Source organism: Thamnophis sirtalis, unplaced genomic scaffold (genome assembly GCF_051295495.1).
Source record: "Thamnophis sirtalis isolate CommonGarterSnake01/CBP01778 unplaced genomic scaffold, rThaSir2_p1.2 scaffold_2, whole genome shotgun sequence".
Lineage (NCBI taxonomy): Eukaryota > Metazoa > Chordata > Lepidosauria > Squamata > Natricidae > Thamnophis > Thamnophis sirtalis.
The window spans coordinates 32,742,645-32,758,577 of NW_028261382.1; the positions used below are offsets into that span (position 1 = coordinate 32,742,645).

The 15,933-nt window shown below is 45.5% G+C and overlaps 1 protein-coding gene across 1 annotated transcript in view; it reads right to left on the reverse strand.

Moving 5' to 3' along the window:
* Positions 1-8,541: 8,541 nt before the first annotated feature.
* Positions 8,542-15,933, reverse strand: part of DDX31 (DEAD-box helicase 31) — a 47,368-nt gene continuing 39,976 nt past the window's right edge. The window contains exons 19-20 of the mRNA XM_087704668.1: positions 12,936-13,107; positions 8,542-9,627 (exon numbers count right to left, since the gene is read on the reverse strand). Of these exons, the coding sequence (XP_087560794.1) occupies positions 9,486-9,627; positions 12,936-13,107 (314 nt within the window). The 3' untranslated portion in view covers positions 8,542-9,485. The remainder of the gene's footprint in view (positions 9,628-12,935; positions 13,108-15,933) is intronic.

A 15,933-nucleotide genomic window follows, 5' to 3' on the forward strand; every position in this document is an offset into this window, starting at 1 on the left:
AGTTACTTCTATTGAGCAAGGAACCACCTATACTGTACCTGTCCATTTGGTTTTTCTTGCCTAAATGTCTGCCTTCTTTCATCGTAGAGTAAGGGTTGGCATGAACATTGGAATCGGGACAATAAAATAAAAAAATTTAAAAAATATCTCAAAACACAATCCGGATAGACTCAGGAGCTTCACAGTGTCATCATACACGTGTGTGTGTGTGTGTGTGTGTGTGTGTGTGTGTGTGTGTGTGTGTGTGTGTGTGTATGTGTCTACCTGAGAGTGAGCCCTTTCAAAGCCCTTTCAAAGAGATGATAAGGCTGCTCCCTTTAAGGGAGCCAAGAGAAAAGAGCCAAGGTGGCGCAGTGGTTAAATGCAGCACTGCAGGCTACTGCTAGATCAGCAGGTCAGCGGTTCAAATCTCACCGGCTCAGGGTTGACTCAGCCTTCCATCCTTCCGAGGTGGGTAAAATGAGGACCCAGATTGTTGGGGGCAATATGCTGACTCTCTGTAAACCGCTTAGAGAGGCCTGAAAGGCCTATGAAGCGGTATATAAGTCTACTGCTATTGCTATTGCTATTGCAAGGGGGATTGCATTAAACCCCCAGACGGAGCCTCAATTGTGGGCTGTTTGCAGAAAGGGAGAGAGAGAGAGAGAGAGAGAGAGAGAGAGAGAGAGAGAGAGAGAGGGAGGGAGGGAGGGAGGGAGGGAGGGAGAGAGAGAGAGAGAAGGAAGGAAATGCAAACACCGAGCAAACACAAACACACAACAAACAGCCCTGCTTTAAATGTGGGTCACGGGAAAGACGTGCCATCTCCCTACGGACAAAAGGATGGCTCTCATTGGATTGCCAGGCCTTCCCCTCCTTTCTGATTTCAGCCACCAAAAGGGGGGAAACCAGAGAAGGGGATTCAATTTTGGATCGAGGAACTTCCAGATCTTGTAGAATAGAATAGGAGAGTTGGAAGGGGCCTTGGAGGTCTTCTAGTCCAACCTCCTGCTTAGGCAGGAAACCCCTACACCACTCCAGACAAATGGATATCTAATATTTTCTTTAAAACTTCCAGTGTTGGGGCATTCGCAATTTCTGGAGGCAACTTGTTCCACCGATTAATTGTTCTAACTGTCAGGAAATTTCTCCTTAGTTCTAAGTTGCTTCTCTCCTGAATTAGTTTCCACCCATTGCTTCTTGTCCTGCCCTCAGGTGCTTTGGAAAATAGCTTGACTCCCTCTTCTTTGGGGCAGCCCCGGAGATATTGGAAGACTGCTATCATGTCTCCCCTGGTCCTTCTTTTCATCAAATTGGACCTACCCAGTTCCTGCAACCGTTCTTCATAGGTTTTAACCTCCAATTCACCAAGTTCTAGATCCAGTTACAGGGATCTAAAAACATTATAGGACCTAATTTCCTGTAGAGATTCTCAGCCATCCAGGTCAGGGTTGTTTTTTTCCAAGAGGACAACTGGATTTTTTTTTTGGGGGGGGGGTGTTGCTTCTCATCCAAGAAGCCTCATCAAAGAAAAATCAAGAGGTCCAGTTTCTCTTGGAAAAAAAAAGCACCTTTGGGATTCCAGAACCTAGATTTCAGAATAACAGAATAATAACAGAGTTGGAAGGGACCTTGCAGGTCATCTAGTCCAACCCCCTGCCCAAGCAGGAGACCCTACCCCATTTCTGACCAACGGCAGTCCAAGCCTCTTCTTGGAAGCTTCCCACAACTTCTGAAAGCAACTTCTGTTCCATGGGTTGATAGTTGTCACTGTCAGAAAATTCCTCCTTATTTCTAAGTTGAATCTCAGCTCTTGGTTTAACCTGGGTTTAGCATGTTGTGGGGACCTAACCAAAAAACCCCAGTCCCTTTCCCCAGGCAGGACTAACCGAAACAGCTGAAAGCAATCCCAATTCATCCCATTGTTATCTAGATATCCTTCTAGGTATCTAATGGTCTCCAAGTTACGACCTAACTTGATGTCTCTTGACATTCAGGACTCATTTTTAAACCAAGATTTTTTAAATCTTGGTTTAAAAATCTTTTTTAAAAAAAGCCTTCTGCCCATTTTATTCCACGAATCCTCCAATTCTTCTCATAAATCCGTGCCAGTAGGTACAATTAGATACATTCCATTTCTAGACCTATGGGTCATGTTCCGAAGCCAACATCTACTGATGTTTTTTTTAATGTCAACTATTGAGGTCTGGTTTTGGTATCTTTTAGCCAAGGGCTCAGTGGCTAAGACACTGAGCTTGTCGATCAGAAAGGTTGGCAGTTCGAATCCCTAGCGCCGCGTAACGGAGTGAGCTCCCGTGACTTGTCCCAGCTTCTGCCAACCTAGCAGTTCGAAGGCACGTTAAAAAATGCAAGTACAAAAATAGGAGCCACCTTTGGTGGGAAGGGAACAGCATTCTGTGCACCTTTGGCATTGAGTCATGGCGGCCACATGACCACGGAGACGTCTTCGGATAGCGCTGGCTCTTTGGCTTTGAAACGGAGATGAGCACCGCCCCCTAGAGTCAAGAATGAATAGCGAGGGGAACTTTTACCTTTACCTAGCCAAGTCTAAACGAGAAGCATTGCGCCTGTAAAGAGATCCTATCTTTTTATTTTATTTATTTTTAATTTATTTATTGCAGTCGGGTTTTCGCCTGTAGAACAAATCCAACTTTCTCTAGCCAGGAGAACAAAACGATATAGATTGTATCTTAATCTACTGTAAAAAAAAAAAAGTCATTTTATGCTAAGGCAAGGATTTTTTCAAGACAATGTTCCTTTTTAAAAATTTTGGGTTTTTTTTTTTGTTGCCGTTGTAAATAACTGTGTGCACAAAGTATATTATTTATGGTGAACCTCCCCCCCCCCAAAAAGGGTGTGTTTGTGTAAGTGCGTCTTGTTAAGTCTGTACCACTGTAGGATTCTCTCCATTTTTGGATTTTATAATGGAAGGAGGGGAAAAGGAGAATTCTGCTTTAGAAGAGCTCAGATTAAAAACAAAAAAAAAGATGTATCTCTCTTTCTCTTTTTTTAAAATTCTTATGATCCGCCAGTAGCCAGCGGAGCTGGTGACAGATTCGGACAGTGAGGAGGTTGGGGAGGAACATGGGCCAGTCCTGGAGTCTGGGGAAGGCTCGGATGAGGGCTCTGTGTCGGAGGAAGAGAGGGGGCCAGGGCCGTCTGACAGTTATCAGCTGCCTTCGGAGTCAGACATCAGTGAGGCAGAAGAACAGCTGGAGCCTGTTCCCAGCGTGCGCATGCACAGAGCTGCCAGGGGAAGGGAACAGCTAAGGAACAACGTCCAACTCAGGAGTAAAATCAGAGGTGGACAGTGAATGGCCCCTCCCATAGGGAATAAAAGGGGAGCAACTGGGGAGTGGAGTTTGCAGGAGACATTTATTTCCATTCATTAGGGTGAAGGTCTGTTCCTGACTTCCTGCCAAGGAATTGCTGCTACAGCGTGAAGTTTGGAAGATATCGTCCTGGAAGTTCTCCATGCCTGATAAAGGTCTATAGTTGTGAAATCTCATGAAAGACTGTCGGCCGGGACTTCGCTGGAGAGGAATTCCCTTCAACCTAAATAAAAGAGGTTTTATCAAGGCGAGGAGTCGGCTTTATGCTCTTGGGAAACTTCGGTCAGAACAGAAATAAACTTCTTTACAAAACAAAGGGAGGGTGATTGTGATGCCTTTTGATTTATACTTGCAGAAAAATTTGGGCGAAACATCAAAGCGAGTTGAAAAGCCCAAAGGAGTTGTATGCAGGGGAAATGCATCCTTCCATCCGTCTGGCACTCTTTCCAGAATCTCAAAACATTTTCTTTAAAAAAAAAAAAGGTAGTCCTGACTCGCAACAGTTCCTTTAGACAGTTCAAAGTTACAACCACACCGGGGGAAAAAAGTGACTTACGGCCGTTTCCCAATTGTGGTCATTAAATCGAGGATTACCCGCATGGTGGGGACCAAAACTGGAGCAGGGGTGAGGATGACACTTTAATGATCTGTTAGAACCATTTCACCCCTGTTTTTTTTTAAGGAACTCCTCCATTGGGGGGGGTGCCTCCTCCCCTTCACTCTCAAGCCCCCTCTTCTTTGCAAAAAAAGAAAACCCCTCAGGGTGGGAGACAGCTTAAGGAAGATGTTGCCCACCCACCCACCCCCTCATTTCCTAACCTTGCTGGGTGAATTATTAACGTTTGTCTCCCAAAAACAGGATAATGGCTGTGTAAATTATCTCTTGGGCTAAATGGATGTCCCTCCCGTTTAATAATTATGGAAACATTTTGGGGGGGGAGAGAGAGAGAGAGAGGGAAGGGTGGCAGGAATGTATTTCTCATCTGTCTTTGGCCAGTTCCTCCTCACCAGCTGGTCTCCGGGAGTTTTCAGGGGGTGGGGATTTTTCCCCCCAGATTCGTTCTCCCCCCCCTTTCCACTTTCCATCTTGGGAAGGTGGCAGATGGATTGCGAGCCTTTTAAAAGAGCAGGTTTTTCTTTTCCCAATTCAGTGTTAAACCCCCCCTCCCTCCTCTTTCTCTTCCTCCGTCCTTTTTCTCTCCAAGCTGAAGGCCAAATTAGTTCTGATAAAATATCAGTTTGGGGGCTCAGAATTGAGTTTCAGAAGCTGGAGAGGAAGCTCTCGTGCCTCCTTCTCTGTGGTCCAACCATCCAGCATTTATTTAGTTGTGTGCATTTAAAAAAAAATTTTATTTGAACAGTGGTACCTCGCTGCTTGTCGTTAATTGGTTCCGGGAGGCGCAATGAGTACCAAAGAAACTCAAATTTCAAATAAACCCCATTTCAATGGATGGCTGCGAAGGTTGGACCCTTAGGAAGGCTGAGCGCCAAAGAATGGAGGCCTTTGAACTCTGGTGCTGGAGAAGACTCCTGCATTGAGTCCCTTGGACTGCAAGGCCATCTAACCGGTCAGTCCTAGAGGAGATCAACCCTGGCTGCTCTTTAGAAGGCTGGATCCTGGAGAGGAAACTCAAATCCTTTGGCCACCTAATGTGAAGGAAGAAGGACTCCCTGGAGAAGAGCCTCATGCTGGGAAGGATGGAGGGCAAAAGAAGAAGGGGACGACAGAGAAGGTGGCTGGATGGAGTCACCTGACAATTAGAACATGGACATGACTTTGCAACTCACAGCAACTATCTATCATCTATCTATCTATCATCTATCAATCGATCTATCATCTATCTATCTATCTATCTATCTATCATCATCTATCTATCTATCTATCTATCTATCTATCTATCTATCTATCTATCTATCTATCTATCTATCTATCTATCTATCTAATCCATTTGCCTCCCTCCAATCCTTTGGCCACCTAATGAGAAGGACTCCCTGGAGAAGAGCCTATTGCTGGGAACGATGGAGGGCAAAACAAGAAGGGGATGGCAGGGAAGGAGGTGGCTGGATGGAGTCACCAAAGCAGCCGGCGTGAGCTTAAATGGACCCCAGAGGATGGTAGAGGACAGGAAGGCCTGGAGGAACGTGGTCCATGGGGTCGCGATGGGTTGGACATGACTTCGCAACTAACAACCACAACCAAAGAAAAATTTCCCATAAAGGAATAATGTAGTGAGTCCAAAGGCAGCTGTCAGTCAAAAGTTCCACTGTCATTGGGTACCTAACGATGAGTACCGCGACAAAACTGTTGTGTCAAAATGTGTAAAGCACCGAATTTTGATGAGTTTCAAAGCAGCTGACTATCCAGGCACCACTGTTACCTTGCTTTCCTTATTTCTACAAATAATTCAAGGCGGCAAACATATCCAACACAGATTCCTTCTCCTATTTCCCCTAGAACAAAAACCCTGGATTGAGAGCGAATGGCTGGCTGGAAGTTCACCCAGGTAACTTTCAAATCCTAAGGAACTCACCGTATCCTGGTGATTGGCCTAGTCACCTAGCTGAGGCAGGACTAGAACTCACCGTCACCTGGTGATTGGCCTAGTCACCTAGCTGAGGCAGGACTAGAACTCACCGTCACCTGGTGATTAGCCTAGTCACCTAGCTGAGGCAGGATTAGTACTCACCGTCACCTGGTGATTGGCCTAGTCACCTAGCTGAGGCAGGATTAGAACTCACCGTCACCTGGTGATTGGCCTAGTCACCTAGCTGAGGCAGGACTAGAACTCACCGTCTCCTGGTGATTGGCCCAAAGTCACCTAGTTGGCTTTCATACCTAAGGCAGGACTAGAATTCACCATCTCCTGGTGATTGGCCCAAAGTCACCTAGCTGGCTTTCATGCCTAAGGCAGGAGTAGAACTCAATGTCTCCTGGTGATTGGCCTAGTCGCCTAGCTGAGGCAGGACTGGAACTCACCGTCACCTGGTGATTGGCCCAAAGTCAGCTAGCTGGCTTTCGTATCTAAGGCGAGACTATAACTCCCAGTCGCCAGGTTTGTAGCCTGGGGAAGGGAAAGGAAAAGAAAGAAAGGAAGGGAAACGAAGACATAAACCTTTGAAAGTAAGAACTTGGGGGACTCTGCAATGCCTTTGGCTCCAAAGGCAGCTGTAATTCATTCCCTCCGCCTTGTTTTGCCCTTGTGAAAAATGACAACTTTCCATAACAAAGCACAACTTGGGGTAGGGGCTGTGTGGAGAGAGGATTTGGACCCACAATGGAGCATCTGAGTGAGTTCGTGTGTGCTTATAAAAAAAAGGGTGTGTGTGCGAAGAAGACAGACAAGGCCAACAGGATTGTCCCCAGCTTAAGGTTAATGAAGTAAGAAAGCAGTCTCTTTTTCAAGGCAGGGTAAACAGAGGGGGGAGACACCCCTCCTTTCCCCCCCAATACAAAGAGGCCTCCTGTTCAAGGAGAGGTCTACATGGATTGACTTAAACCCAGGGGATAAGTGCTCGAAATTTAATCTTATTGCCTAAGAATAAGGCCAAACAAAACTCTCTTAAAATCATATTAAAAATCTATCAAAGGAACAACTTGGACTTTTTATCAGTGTGAAAGAGAGAGGGAGGGAGGGAAACGGGGGGAACGGGGCGAAATAATTAAGCCCACCGTCTCATAATCCTAAAAAATGGAAATCCGGAGAGAATTTGAGGCCCGCTTCATTATTTTCACCAACTGCCTGGCGTTAATGAAGGACAACTTTTTCGGACGCCTGAAAAAGCCACACGGTTTAAAAAATCTGCTTTCTGGAGAAACACGTCTGGGGACATTTGGAAGCCCCCTCCTCAGCCCCCCCAAAAGGGGGGGGTGTTAAATTTAAAATCAATTTGAAGGGACACGTCAAAGAGGGTTCGCTGGTGGCGAAATGGAAAGTTGACAAGCCTTTGCGTGAGATTGAAAATCTGCTCCAAAGTAGAATCAAGACCCCCCCCCCCGGAAGTCAAAAGGGTTTTTAAATGTTGCCTTCAGAGGGGATGGACTAGAAGACCTCCGAGGCCCCTTCCAGCTCCATTCTGATTGATCGGTTTGAAACGAATTAAAAAAAACAAGGACAAAACAATTCAATTCAAATTGAACTTCCTGCTCTGATCGGTTTCCCCGATGTATCTCTGAATGCTTACTTGTTCTATGCCTGTGAGTTCAGCTTTTCCAGAGCGCAGCCACAACGAATGTGCACATTTCCACGGATCCTTCTCCGGCGCTCGGTGCCGAAAGCTTCCACATCCCAGTTCTATGCAATGAGGGAAAATACCCCTATCTGATGGCACATTAAAATAATATTTATTTTATCCCGAGAGACAGCCCTACAGCTTCCCATCGCCTCGCTGATGCACAACTAGTAAAACCCAATGTCACTTAAACTTGAACAAAAAACCACATTAAAGGCAGACAAGTGGTACGTTTTCAGAGGAATCTTTATAATGCGCTTAGAAATGTTGATTGTCAAAATCGACGTTAACACCCTCCGATGTTGGAGTGGCATTTCTCTCCTGCAAAAATAAAAATATGTTTCCCCTCTAAGAAACTCCTCCGATTGCCTGCGATTCATTCAGAGACAAACCCAAAATCTTAGATTTGTTCTGAATTCTGACCTGGCTTTGGCGTTGACGCTGGTGCTCGGGATGTTTTCAAACCAGGAGCCGCTGGCTGGCATTTTTCCTAGGAAGAATCTTTCTTGTTTTATTTGAATTGATTTATCGAATTTATATAGCTGTCCAGCCACACCCTACCAGAAGTGGCCCTGGGAGAGTGGGGGGCGTTTTACACACCTCTGTGTATTAAAGCACAGGAAAGCCAAGCTTTTGTGTTTGTAGGGGTGTGTGTGTTTCTTCTGTAACTTTGAGGTTTGAAAGGCTTCTCCTTTCACAAAGAAAATCACAGATTTGAAACATTAGCTTTCCTTCTAAACAAGGGAAGCCAAATTCGGAAACGCAAAAATTCAGCCAAGTCGAATGGCCCGTATCGCCCTTTCTCAAAATGTCTTTTGACGAAGGAGGAAGCCAAGATTTGATGTCAAAAGCTAGCAAGTTCCCCCTAGCATTAAAGGGGAATTGACTTCTGTAAAATAGCCCTCGGCTAAAGACCAGAATGAGGGACCAGAATTTCAGTTGCTAAGCAAGGCGCTTGTGAAGAGAGTCAGGTCCCAAAGGAATTTTCACCCCTCCGTACGGAAAACCAATTTGAGGCGAAGAGTTTGGTAAGACGCAATTGCCTTCTTGCCGATATGACTTTAATTGAGCAGGGGATTGACCTTGAAGGAGCCTGGTTGCTTTTTTCCCTCTTCTAGATCAAGGGAGGAAGAGGTCATTTGTGGTTGAAATTGTTTTTTTTCTCTTCTAGATCGGGAAGTGACATTCCTGGTTGAACCTGGTTGGTCTTCTCTTCTAGAGCAGTAAGGAATGGGACATTCCTTCTCTTCTAGATCAGGAAGGAAGAGGACATTCCTGGTTGAACCTGGTTGGTCTTCTCTTCTAGATCAGGAAGGAATGGGATGTTCCTGGTTGAACATGGTCTTCTTTTCTAGATCAGAGGGGGTGGGGTGTCTACTCAAAACTGGTTAGTTTTTTTTCCTAGATCAGGGAGGAAGGGGACATTCAGTTTGAACATGGTGGTTCTGTTCTTCTAGATAAGGAAGAAAGGTCATGGTTGAACCTGGTTGGTCCTTTCTTCTAGATTAGGGAGGGGAGAGTTATTTTCCCCTTTCAGATCAGGAGGGAAGGGGACATTCCTGGTTGAACCAGATTGGTCTTCTCTTCTAGACCAGGAAGGAAGTTCATAGTTGAACCAGGTTGGTCCTTTCTTCTAGATCAGGAAGGAAGGGGACATACTTATTTTCCCCTTTCAGATCAGGAGGGAAGGGGACATTCCTAGTTGAACCTGATTGGCCTTCTCTTCTAGACCAGGAAGGGAGGGGACATTCCTGGTGGAACCTGATTGGTCTTCTCTTCCAGGATCAGGAAGGAAGAGGGTGTTCGTGGTGGAACATGGTTTTTCCTCTCCTGGAGTAGAAAGGGGGCATTCATGCGGTTGTGTCTTCCCTCTCTTCCACCTTTTTTCCAATCCCGTCCACAAAGCCACAGAGAATTCTCAGATCAGCTGGGAGAATTTTGCTCCCCCCACTTTCTCAGCCGTTTCTTCCTCTTGCCCTTTGAAGCCGAGGGGTGCAAACCACTCGAATATTCAAAGGCGATATTGAGATGAGGTTTGACCTGAGTCTTCTTGAGAGGGTCACGCCTGGACAAAGAGAGGGAGGGAGGGAGGAAGAGAGAGAAAGAGAAAGAGAAAGAGAAAGAGAGAAAGAGAGGGAGGTGAGAAATAATAATTAAAAAAAAATATTTTAAGGGTTATGTTTCCTGGAGAGAAAAGGCTTTATTTATTTCCTTTGATCTCTAAATAAGCCCACCGAAAGTTTTATTCGGCCCATCACATTTTTAGAGGTAGTCCTTGACTTACGACCTTTCATTTACTGACGATTCCAAGTTACAATGCCACTGGAAAAAAAAAACCTGACCATTTTTATGGCCATTTTTCAGACTTAACGACCGTTGCGGCATCCCCAGGGTCAAGTGATTTACGTTTGGAAGCTTGGCAACGGGACTCGCACTCATGACGGTCGCAACATTCTGGGTGTGTGTGTGCCTGTGTCACGTGATCCCCTTTTGCGACCCTCTGAACAAGCAAAGCCAACGGAGAAGTTGGAAATTCACTTAACGACCGCATGACTAACTTAACAACGCCGGCAATTCTCTTAACAACAACTGTGGCAAGAAAGGTAGTGAAACGGGGGTGACACCCATTTAAGAAATGTCTCACTTAGCAAGAGGAGTTGAGGGTTCAACTGGGGTCGTAAGTCGAGGACTACCTGTAGCATTTACAATTCAGATCCCAACCTATTCAAAAGACTAAACCCGCCTAACTTTTCAACCGAAGACAAGCCTCGACGATTTTTAAATTTTTAAAAATAGGGAAAGAGAGACTTTACTGTCGGACAGCATCAGTCCAGTTGCTGAACAGAGCAAATAATGATGATGATGAAGAAGATGATGATGATAATAATAATAATAATAATAATAATAATGATGATGATGGTGAAGTTCTTGTGGGATTTTCAAATACAGACGGATCGTCATTTGGAACACAACATGCTAGATATCACGGTTGGTGAAGTGTACAGTTTATTAATATGGCTGTTCCCGGAGACGCCAGAGTCGAAGAAAAAGAACTAGAAAAAATCACGAAATATCGCAATCTGGCCATCGAAACTACACGGCAACGGATGAAGCAGGCGACAGTGATGCCCATTGTCATTGGGGCACTTGGCACCATGTCCAAGAATTTTATAAAATACATCCACAAATTGCAGCTTCCTGCAATAACACCAGCGGAACTGCAAAAAACGGCGCTACTCGCAACATCGACTATTTTAAGAAGGTCCTTGGTTGATCCCTAGGATGCTAACAGCAACCCGTATCAACCATTAGCACCAGTCAATGGTATTTGTGATGCATTTTTGGATGTTCAGTTGACTGAGTTTCATGCTTAATGAATAAAAGAGATGATGATGATGATGATGATGATGATGATGATGATGATGATGATGATAATAATTCACCACCTGGGAAGGATTCCAGTTCTCCTGGCCTCTTAATTAAATGATATTAAGGCCCCGTAAATGCCATGAGGAAATTGGCAGCCGCTCCTGAGCCAATGAGCCATTGGCAACAGTTTTGTGGGAGAAGAAGATTCAGCTGCATTCTTGGGCCGCCAGAACTCGGTTGAAAAAAAGGTGATTTGGGGGTCATTGTTCACCAGGTTAGACTAATAGGGTTGGAAGAGACCTTAGAGGTCTTCTAGTCCAAAGCCTTGGTCAGGCAGGAGATTCTATCCCATTCCGGACAAACGGCTCTCCAGTCTCTTCTTGAAAACCCACAACTTTTGAGACAAGCCGTTCCACTGGTTAATTGTTCTAAATTGTTACACACACACACACACACACTCCCGTTTTGTCACATGCCGAAAAGGTTTGCCAACACTGGGATAGGCTCTCCTGCTCGAGCAGGGGGTTGGACTAGAAGACCTCCAAGGTGCCCTCCCAACTCTTGCCAATCTCACTTCTGGCTCTTTATCTAGAGTCTCAACATCTTTCCGGGATCGCAGTGACCAGAAGTGGATGCAACATTCCGAGCGTGGCCTCTCATGCGACTGACGACATGCGCTTACAAAATGCATTTCTTTTTTTTTTAAATGCACGAAACGTATTTCTTTTGAAAGTGAAAAAAAGCATTTGGGGCACAGCCCAGCGGAAAGATCTGACCGGATTTCTGGGGAAAAGAAAGCGAGGAAGCTTTTATTCTCCTACAGGGATGCGAACAAGAGGGTTTGGGGTATCGGTGTCCCCTGCTTTTCCACTAGCCTCTTGGGGGCGTAGAGAATGGGAATTTAAGAGAATAACAAGCTTGCAGGAACAGAGGAAAACATTGTGCGGCTGTAATCAGAAGAGACTTTCGGTGTCAGTCAAGCCTGCTCCCCCGCTGGGCCGCCGAGACTTCAAAGGCAGCCCTCCCATCCCATCTTACATGTCCTTTATCGCCTAATCAGGCTACGATGCACTCAATAAAGCTCTTTTTTAAATCCCCCCCCTCGCTCGTCGTGCTGCCCATCTGCTGGCAAGGGTCAACCGCCTCCCCCCTCCCAAAAAACACGGGGCTCCCTAGCGGGTTCTGGAGAGGGACGAAGACAATGCCCAGAGACCCCCGTCTCCGAAATCCCTCCCTCTCCGCACGCACACACCCTATCTCACTTAATTTGGTTCAAATTGTCAGGCCCTCACCACGTTTCTGCTCCTTGTCAAGAAAAAAAAAGGGGGGTGGGAGTTTGGATCGGGAAGGGGGGGGCTGTCTTTGTGGGACCCTCGGGTCTCCCAGTCAGCTTCGTCAGCACAAGGGAGGGGCGGGAAGTGGGAAATCCTTCCAAACACTTATTGTCTTGACTCTCGTAATCTTCGATCACGGTGACGTGAATTTTAAGGTTGGAACGTTAAGGCCGGAGTTTTTCGGTGTTTTTAAACCTCTTCGTAGTTTTGGGTTGTTTTGTTATGGACCTGCTAAGCCAGCCAGGGTTACTGGATAACGAGTCGAGCCGCATATTAAAATGGAATAAACAGGTAAAGGTTCCCCCTTGTACATATGTGCTAGTTGTTCTCAACTCAAGGGGGCAGTGTTCATCTCCGTTTCGAAGCCGAAGAGCCAGCGCTGTCTGAAGACGTCTCTGTGGTCATGTGGCTGGCATGACTCAACGCCAAAGGCGCACGGAACGCTGTTACCTTCCCACCAAAGGTGGTTCCTATTTTTCTACTTGCATTTTTTAACGTGCTTTCGAACTGCTAGGTTGGCAGAAGCTGGGACAAGTCACGGGAGCTCACTCTGTTACGCGGCGCTGGGGATTCAAACTGCCGACCTTTCTGATCGGCAAGCTCAGCGTCTTAGCCACTGGGCCACCGGTGAATAAATAGATAGGTAAAAGAAAATTATTTTGTACTGTACCTTTTCTGCTTCTTTCCCTGCCGGGGGGCTCCCACAACAGCGCCAAGATTCCCAGGGGCATCGCGGAGGCCAAAACTCTTGGCCACATGACCCAAATGCAGAGCCCGGATGTGGAAGATGGACTTGAGGTTGGCGGGATAGGTGGCGTACGAGCGAATGAAGGACTGCAGGGCTGCAAGACGAGAGGAGGCCGATGAAGACATTCCCAGAGTTGCTAAAATGTCTACGGAGATGGTCAACTATCCACGTCAAAAGGACTTCCCTCCTAAAGTTTTCTTCTTCTTCTTGAAGACGTTTTGCTTCTCATCCAAGAAGCCTTTTCAGTTTGGACAGTCAGAACTGAAGAAGCTCCATGGAGGAGGAGAGAAACACCTTCAAGAAGAAGAAGAAGAAGAAGGAGAAGGAGAAGGAGAAGGAGAAGGAGAAGGAGAAGGGAGAAGGGAGAAGGGAGAAGGAGGAGGAGGAGGAGGAGGAAGAAGAAGAAGAAGAAGAAGAAGAAGAGGAAGAAGAAGAAGAAGAAGAAGAAGAAGAAGAAGAAGAAGAAGAAGAAGAAGAAGAAGAAGAAGAAGAAGAAGAAGATGACTACTGAGAAAATCCAGTCTTTTGACGGGAGGTTCAAAGTTGCTCGTTGCTTCTGCTGGTTGATCAATGGTGGACCCTGCGGAGGTTGGAATCCCTTGGACTTAAAGACAGAGCCAATGGGTGAAATTCCCAAACTATGGAAAACGAGGATCCTGTCTCCCCAGGCATGCACAGGGCAGGCTGGAAAGGTGAAGGTGGCTTCTTGGTTAAAGGAGAGGTCCAACTTACAACTAAGGAGACATCTCCTGGCAGGGAGAACAATTAATCAGTGGAACGGTTTCCCTCCAGAAGTTGTGGCTGGTCCATCACTGGAGTTTATAAGACTGGACAGTCATTGGTCTGGAATGGTCTATGGTCTCCTGCTCGAGCAGAAGGGGTTGGACTAAAACACCTCCAAGGTCCCTTATGATTCTATGATCCGTCTATCTATCTGTGTCATCTATTCTATCCAGCCATCAATCAATCATCTTTATCATATCTTCTCTCTCTCTCTCTCATCTATCTATCTATCTCTATTATATATCTGTTTGTCTATCTAATCATCTTTATCATCTGTCTGTCTGTCTGTCCGTCCGTCCATCTATCCATCCATCCACGCACCCACCTATCTAATCATCTTTATCATTATCTATCTATCTACCTACCGTGTTTACCTGAAAATAAGAAAGGGTCTTATTTTCTTTTGAGCCCCGAAATAAACACTTGGCCTTATTTCGGGGAGGTCTTATTTTTTTGAGGTGCAGGAGGCAGCAAGTGTGGTCACCTCATGGCTGCTGCTGTGTTGCAATATTTTTGGGGAGGGCTTATTTCAGCGCATGCGCTCAAAAGCCCAATTGGGCTTATTATCCGGGGAGTTCTTATTTCTGAGGAAACAAGATATCTATCTATCTATCTATCTATCTATCTATCTATCTATCTATCTATCTATCTATCTATCCATCCATCCATCCATCCATCCATCCATCCATCCATCCATCCATCTATCATCTTTATCATATCTCTGTCTGTCTGTCTGTCTGTCTGTCTGTCTGTCTATCTATCTATCATCTTTATCATATCTGTCTGTCTATCATTTTTATCAAATCTCTCTGTCTGACTCTCTCTCTCTCTCTCTCATCTTTATCATCTCTCTCTCTGTCTATCAATATATATCTAAATATCTTTATCATTATCTATCTATCATCTATCTCATATTTATCATATCTCTGTCTCTATCAATATATCTATCTAATCATCTTTATATCTATCTATCTATCTATCTATCTATCTATCTATCTATCTATCTATCTATCTATCTATCTATCTATCTATCTATCATCTTCATCATCTCTCTCTCTCTCATCGTTCTTTATCATCCATCTACCCACCCATCCATCCATCCATCCATCCAGACTGCCTCTATCCCTCTTCCGCAACCGAGTAATCCGGAATCCCAAAGGCTTCAAACTGTCTGAAAATCCTGAATTCTTGGTGGCCGGGTCCAGGGGACACCCTTGGTGGACTCAGACTCCTCTCTCAATGCCCTCTCCGGCCCTCGAGGCTGACCACAGCTGTCCCCCTCCCCAGCTTCCGGACCCCTCCTCCCACCTCTTTCTGCCCTTCCGTCCTGAGCCAGAACACCGGTTTATTTGCGCAGAGCTTAAGCCTAAATCTCTGTGTGGCAGGAGATTGTGCTTTACGAACAGTAATAAAAATGTCATTTTAGGAGGCTCAGTCTCCAGAAGAACTTGGGGAATCTCAGAAAGCTCTGTTTGCTAAGCAAAGCGAACGCCATTTCCCAATCAATGAGGGAATAACCAAGGGCAGCAGCCCCCTCCTCTCATTTCCTATCCTCCATTTTTTTAGCCTGGGGGGGAGGGGCGAGAGGGGAGGATGCAACATGAGGTAAACTATGAGGTGAAAAACATGAGGTGAAAAACATGAGGTGAAAAACATGAGGTAAAAAACAAACTGAGGTAAATATGGAGTTTCAAGATGCCCGTTCAGGTATTTGGAGTCGAGTGACATCGCCGGGCACATGTGCCCATCTCAAAGCCTCTGAAACATCTCCCGTGGCAAGGTTCTAGTCCACACTGATTCAAGGGAAAAGGAAGGTTTTGAAATATTGTTGGATTTTAGGACAGGGTTATAAAAACAGCCATTGTTTCCACTGAAAGGGCACTAAAGGCAAGTTTTCTAGTCCACATTGATTAGGAGAAAAAGAAGGCTTCCTTCCTTCCTCTGTCAGAATCTTTTTCTATTCATCTTTCTCTCTCGCTCCCTCCTTTCCTAATCTTTTCCTATCTTTTCTTTCTCCTTCCTTCCTTCTTCACCAAACTCTATTCTTCTTTTTTCTGCTTCCTTCCTTCTTCATCAGAATCTTGTTCTAGCTTTCTTTCCTTCTTTCTTTAGAATATTTTTATATCCTTTTTTCTTT